General features: G+C 65.6%; 1 protein-coding gene across 1 annotated transcript in view; it reads right to left on the reverse strand.

Annotated features, from left to right (window-relative positions):
* The window catches only part of PFL1_05127 (uncharacterized protein), a gene marked incomplete at both ends in the record, with an annotated part of 4,246 nt that extends 3,112 nt beyond the window's left edge, over nt 1-1,134 (reverse strand). The window contains 3 exons of the mRNA XM_007882657.1: nt 57-155; nt 262-796; nt 954-1,134. Coding sequence (XP_007880848.1) covers nt 57-155; nt 262-796; nt 954-1,134 — 815 coding nt within the window. The remainder of the gene's footprint in view (nt 1-56; nt 156-261; nt 797-953) is intronic.
* Nucleotides 1,135-6,413: the final 5,279 nt, after the last annotated feature.

Consider the following 6,413-nt stretch of genomic DNA (forward strand, 5'->3'; position numbering starts at 1 on the left):
CCATGGCCAGCGCGTGGCCCACGTCCTGCTCGTGCCGCTTCGAGCACGGCGCGCACGTCCAGCTGTATCCCTTGGCCGGCTTCGAGGCCAGCGGCGGATTGAGGCACTTCATGTGGAAGAACTTCTTGCACGTGTCGCACCGTACCGATTCGACGCTGTGCCGCGGTGTTGGGAGAAGGGAAGGCAAAGCAGGTCAGGATGCGGATCAGTAGTCGGCTCTGGCGATCCGGGCCCCAGTCGCGCCCCCGGCCCTGAACTCACCTTGCGGCCCACCGGTGGCAGACGGCGCACCCTCGCAGCGCGTCGCAGAGGTCGGCCATCATGCCGGGCTCGGCAATGACAAACGAGTACCTCTGTCGCAGCGTCGAGAGCACCTCTGGCGGCACGTTCTTGACCTTTTCGGTCGGGATCACATCGTAGAAGCGGTGGATGTAGCGGTCGTAGAGCTGGTGGTAGTAGAAGTGGTCCTCCTTCTTCTTCCACTGGCTGACGTCGGGCGCCGAGCCGCTGCCGATGAGGTCGCGGTGGCGGACGTTGCAGATGCCGCGCACGTTTTCCAGGTTGAAGACGTCCGAGTGCATCGTCGCCACCAGCAGGCGCGGGTCGCTGCTGCTGCGCACGGTGATGTCGCGCATGCGTAGGAAGAGGTTGGCGCGCACCTGGAGCGTGCCCGACGAGCTGGCCAGCGCCGCGGCGCCGCTGCGCGACGATGCCGCAGTGACAAACTCCATCACCCTCGCGATCACGTACGGCTCTCCCGCTCCCGGAGCCCAGGCAGCCGAGATGTAGATGTGATCTGCAGCGGGCGGTGGCGGGAGGGGTCGCGTCGGGTGGTCAATACATCGATCCGGAGGTGCATGGCGCCGAATGCGGTGCCACGCCATGGCTCTCGTCGCCGCCGCTTGCTCGCGGCCGCGCAGGCAAGCGAGGTAGAGGAGCACGGATCGACTCACCATTAATGCCGATGGTCTTGCCGTTGCGTATTGCCACGGTGGTGATGGGAGCGGCGGACCGGCTCGAAGGCGCCGGCGAGCCGCCGTTGGACGTTGGCAGGTGAGTCTGGCGTTGCGAGTTCTGTTGCAGCGCTGGTGGCGCGGAGGTAAGGCCCGTGGCCGCCAACGACGAGGACGCCATGCTTGTCGGCCGCGACCAAGGCCACCGAGGAGAGTGCTTCACCTGTGATTGACGGTCGCCCCGGACAAGTCAGGAGTGGAGCTACGCAAGGTCGCTGTGGGCACCGCGGGACGGTAGAAAGCGGGCGGCAGGCGATCAAGATTTTCCGTGGATGGGTCGCGTGCGATGTTTCGAGTCGAGTGGCGTTGCACGGCAGGGTCGGCGGAAGGGTGGAAGAAGAAGGGCATGGACTGTCAGCCGTCGTGCGCGGACGAAAAAGCTAGTCTAGGGTCGCGGATGATGAGGGGGCCGAGGCCATTCGGTGGCAGAGGTGCAGAGAGAAATCGCGGCGAGACGAATATGCACGGCGGCAGGGACGACGTGCGGGCGGAAGAGGTGGTGGTGGACACGAGCGAGGCTTGGATCGGTACGCTGCAGGAGCATGCCGATGCCAGGGTCGGGTCTACAGTAGGATATCGATGGTGTGGGGCCAGGGAGGATACGAGGACCGACTGACGGACCACGCCGGGGAAGGCCAGCAAATCCGCAGGTACTCACCGTGGTCAGGAACGCTTTTGTCGGCAGCCACGGTGCGGCGTGCTGCAATCGTAGGATCGGATGCAGCGACGGGCAGGGTGCGGTGGCGGTGGCGGTCGCGACCGTCTATCCGATTGCTCTGCCCTAGAGCCACGCAGAACGGGTGGGGGGCAAGGGCGGGCCGACGACTGATCGCCGCCCAGATTGCATGGGCGAGAGGTAGAGGGTGAGGAGCAGTCGGACAATAAAGGTGCAACGGAAGGGGAGGAGGCAGCGGCGACGGCGTCAAAATGCGGTGCGGGGGATAAGGGGGGTTGGCGGTCAGAGCGGCGGCGCCAATGCGTGGTGGCGGTCGCAGCGCCGTGGCAGGTGGTGATTGTGGTGGTGAAGACGGTGGTGGGAGGTGGTGTGAGGTGGTGTGAGGTGAGGTGACGACGGCGGGACGTCGAGTTTTCGAGGATCGGCGAAGGGTAGGGAACGACGAGGGAAGCGGGTCGTGTGCGAGCGGCGAGCGGCGGGCGGCGGGCGGCGGGCGGCGGGCAATGCAGAGAAAGGGGGGGCAGAAGTTGACAGACAGACGATGTCAGATCCCGAGTGTGTGTGCACGCCGGACCCGTCAAGAGGCAGGCGGGCAGGTGGTAAGCAGCCAAGGCTAGGAAGGACGAGGGCTTTGGACAGGACGGAAATTGGCCTGGAGCGGCCCAGGCTTCGCTGGTGGCAGCGGGCCGGCAGCATCAGCCGCGACCGGCAACGAAGAGGCGTGTGTATGCCATGCCCTTTTGCCCTAGCAGACGTCTGGTCAGTCTGGAAGAGATCAGGCATGAGGGGCAGGGCGTGGCGTTGGAAGGCCAAGCAAGGCCCGTTGCACGAGACCGAGAGAGGGACCGCGCACTGCAAAGACCGACGAGCGAGCCAGCCAGCGGTGACGACGGCCCGGCTTGGCCCACATCGAAGCTGGCGTATGGACCATACGCGCGTGCTACGGGTGCTGTGGGTGCGAACGATGGGGCGATTGGCAAGCAAAGCCAGAGGCGCGGATGGGCGCTGGCGAGCTGTCATCCAACCTCTCGATCTCGCCCTGCCAGGCCCTCGCCCTCCTGCCCCTGTCTACGCGGTCGCGCAGCTCCGATGATAGCACCTCGTCCCCATGCCGGTATCCCCCGTGTCCCTGTCTCACAAGTCCTTCTCGTACACGGCATTCCGATCCGGGGCGGGAGTGCCTGCCTCTGAAAACGCAGCGATTCGGATAGGGAACTGCTGCGGCGACAGTCGGGCGTCGAAGGGCAGCCGTGTAGAGCAGACCAGCCTACGAACGCGACGAGGTGTGCGATCGACGACAAGCTCGACCGAGCAGGTCTCGAGCAGCCAGCGCAGCGGCACCACGGTGCGGCGAGCAGACAGGCAGACGGTGGTATACCAAGAAACCGGAGACCGAGGCCCAGGCGAAGGATGCTACGACGGTCGACGGCCTGCGCTGGCACGCGGACAGCCGTGGGTGGCTGAGCCGACCAAGTACCTGTGTGGCGTCCCTGCCACGCTGCACTGCTGGCCCCCATCTTCCAGCGCAAGCCAGAGTTCAGAAAGCGGCGCGAGACGAGATGGGACCGGGAGGCTCGCCGCCGCTGCCGCCTCCCTGTGTGCGCGGTCCGAGTGAGCGACTTCATATGGGACTGCCGTGGGCCCCGAGCCCGTCTCTGTACCCGCAGCACGCCGTCACCGTCGCTGCCGCTGGTCGTGGGGAGCATGGTGCCTTTGAGCGCACAGGCTAGCAGGGAAGCAGGCAGCAGAACACGGAGCCGGCTGGCGATGCTCTACCGATTGCTCTGCGCTGTGAGCCTCGTCTTGAGGGCGTGCCAGCGGGCGAGAGCACGGCCGGCCCGACGAGGCGGCGTGCGGCAAGCGATTCGGCTTCCTGGCCCCCGCTTCAAGCCTGTTGATCAGCCAGACCCGCCTGCCAAGAAGGAGCAAGAGACGGGCGAAAGGCGAGGCGAGGCGAGGGCCAGGCGACAGCGGAGCAGAGCAGCGTGGCACAGCAAAGCAGCAGAAAGGGCGGGCAGGCAGGCAGGCAGGCTGGCTGGCTGGCAGGCAAGGCCCCTTTGACCCCTCCCAGCCTCTCTGTCTGCGTGCGCCCTCTGAGCTTTGCGACTGCAGCCAGCTGCCTGCCTCGGCTCTAGCCCACGTCGCGTGTCAAGAAAACGAAGGAAAAAGGCCCGACGCCCGCTCCTCCTAGTCTGGTCCCCGTCTCGCCGCCGCTGTCGTCGTGGTCATCGGCCCGCTCCTCCCCGCCGCGCTCGCTCCCCCGAAACATCGACTCGGCCTGCACCATTCACTAATGTCGCTGCGACGGCGAGAAACAGGAAGAGCATGTCGAAGGGCCCGACGAGCATAGCCGGCGGCATCATCGGCCGTGTGGCAGGCGGCGGGGACGTATTCCAGCCTCTCCCTTTCATCCTCGTGGTCGTCGGCGCCTTGGTTATCAAGGCGAGGCGACGCAAACAGAGCAAGCGGTCTCGCCGAACAGCATCGAAGCCAAAACGGGACCCAAAGAGCAGAGAGACCGCTGACCGGAAAACGTAACAGGCGCAAACGAAAGCCAGCCCCGTAAGCACGTAACACTCACCAATATGCTGTGCCCTGCGCACAGAAGAGAGAGCCCGAGATGCTGTCGGAGCGAACTGAGGTGGAGCTGAAGGGCCTCCGTCGGCAGACGAGGACGGCTCGCCGGGTGTACGAACCGGGGTCTAGCTATGGAGCTGGCAGGCGGTGGCGAGCGAGGGACGATGTCGGAGTCGGAAGAGATTGGATACGGATCGTCGCTGTGTCGGACAGGGAGGATGGGGCTGGACCGAGTTGTCGACCTCGGACGACGCGGGATAGTTTTGGAGGCGGTGGTGAGGAGAAAGAGAAAGAGAGGGCGAGGCGATTGGGGAAATTGAGGCGATGACGACCGGCGCGACGTGGGGCCCGGCAGGCCGAGATCAGCCGCCCAATTGCCACACGGTCCTGCGCAGAGGCCGTGCAACTATCTGAGAACAGTCGGTGGCAGTACGTGCCGATACGGCCGCGAATGTGCTTTGCCAAGTGGTCACCGCGAGGCTACGCCGAGGCGGAGGCACCAAAAGCCAGGTCGAGGCTACCGACGGACTGATTGGCTAGCCGTGGTGCCCTGCGACCCGACAGTTGGGGGACAAGCCGAGCTTTGTCGGATGGGGTCGTAGAAGCTCGGCGAGAGGGGCGGAAGGGGGGCAAAGATGTCGATGGCGGGGTCGCGGCTGCTTTGCTAGGCGGCTACGGGCGTGACTTGGCGATCGGCAGGATGGCGGGAAAGAGGTTGGGGTGGGGAGTGGGTTGGGTTATCAGAGGGGAGGCTAATTGTGCTGACGGGTCAAGCGGGGGAGGACTGGGTGTCCGGCAGCGTCGTCGAGGACCGAGCGAAGAAGGAGACGGAAAGGAGGCGATGAATGAGGATGGCCAGGAAGGGCTGGTAGCGCTTGCGACAAAGAGGAAGACGGAGAGAGCGGTGGCCTGTCCTGTCAGTCGATCTGGGCCTCATCCGCTCCGGCTTTGCTCTGGCCTTTGGAAATTTGGTCGCGAGTCGACGGCGGGCGCTGCTCTCGGCCACCGCAGTCAGATTGCGAGCACCGCTCCGTCGTCTGTCGTCTATGGAAGCCACTGCGGACCGCAATGACCTTGGACCTCCTTCGAGGCTGGCTGTGTTGTTCGTGTTGGTGCCTGACGGGCAGGAGGGAACGACGAAGGATTCTCGGTGTATAGGGGATGAGAGTAGCCGCCCCACTGTCGATACATGGTCGCGCTGCTCAGTCTTCTACGAGGCTGCCGTCGCCACTCAGGCCATGCGAGGGTGTGATGTCGGCCAGATCCACGCCTGACGCCCCCGCAGCGACGACGGCTCCGTGTGGGGACAGAAAGGACAGCATTGACCGCGCCCGCTATCGAGACGAGGCGCGGTCGAGGAGGGGGACTCGGCTGATCGCACTCTGACAGGCGGTGGGGAGCTCTTCGGCCATGATTCTCGAGGCAGATCGTTACAGGCAGGCCGCCGGAAGAGGTCCATGAGCCACGGCGACCGATGAGCCTTGCCGTGGTGGCGACAGTCAAAAGGCCGGGCGGGTTGGGTGGCGGCAGGAAGCCTTGAGTCCCAAGGCTGGCTGGCTAGCAGCTGGCAGAGTTGGACTGGCGCAGCATGAACGTGGCAGATCGGATCGGGCGAGGTGGGATTCTGACGGCATCGATGCTCGCTCCCGATGATGCCGGCAGGTGACCTCGTCCTCCTCCACATGGGAGTCGCCCGTCTGCGGGGTCGCGGGCGGCGGCCTGCAGATGGATGCAACCAGCTGCAGCCATGCAGACAGAGACTAGGAGCCAAAAGCAACGCTCAAGGCTGGCCAGCGAAGGCAGGCAGGGCCGGCAGGGTCGAGCGAGGGGCCAAAGGTAGACAGACGGATCAGCCGCCAGCAGCTGCCAGCCGCCAGCCGCCAGCCGCCAGCCAACGGCCCATCCGAGCCAACGACCATCGGCCATCGGCCATCGACCCGCGCCCACCTGACCCTCGGCTTTGCTCCTCACCCTCGTCGTTGTCGTCGTCGTCGTCGTCGTCCCTGTCACCGCCGCCATACCACCAGCACTCGTTCGTTTCGGATCGCCATCCGACACAGGCATCCTACCGTCGCCGCAAGCAACACCCTGCACCGCCCCTCCCCCCCCCCNCNCNCNCNCNCNCNCNCNCNCNCNCNCNCNCNCNC

This window comes from Pseudozyma flocculosa (genome assembly GCF_000417875.1).
Source record: "Pseudozyma flocculosa PF-1 unplaced genomic scaffold scaffold00018, whole genome shotgun sequence".
Classification (NCBI taxonomy): domain Eukaryota; kingdom Fungi; phylum Basidiomycota; class Ustilaginomycetes; order Ustilaginales; family Ustilaginaceae; genus Pseudozyma; species Pseudozyma flocculosa.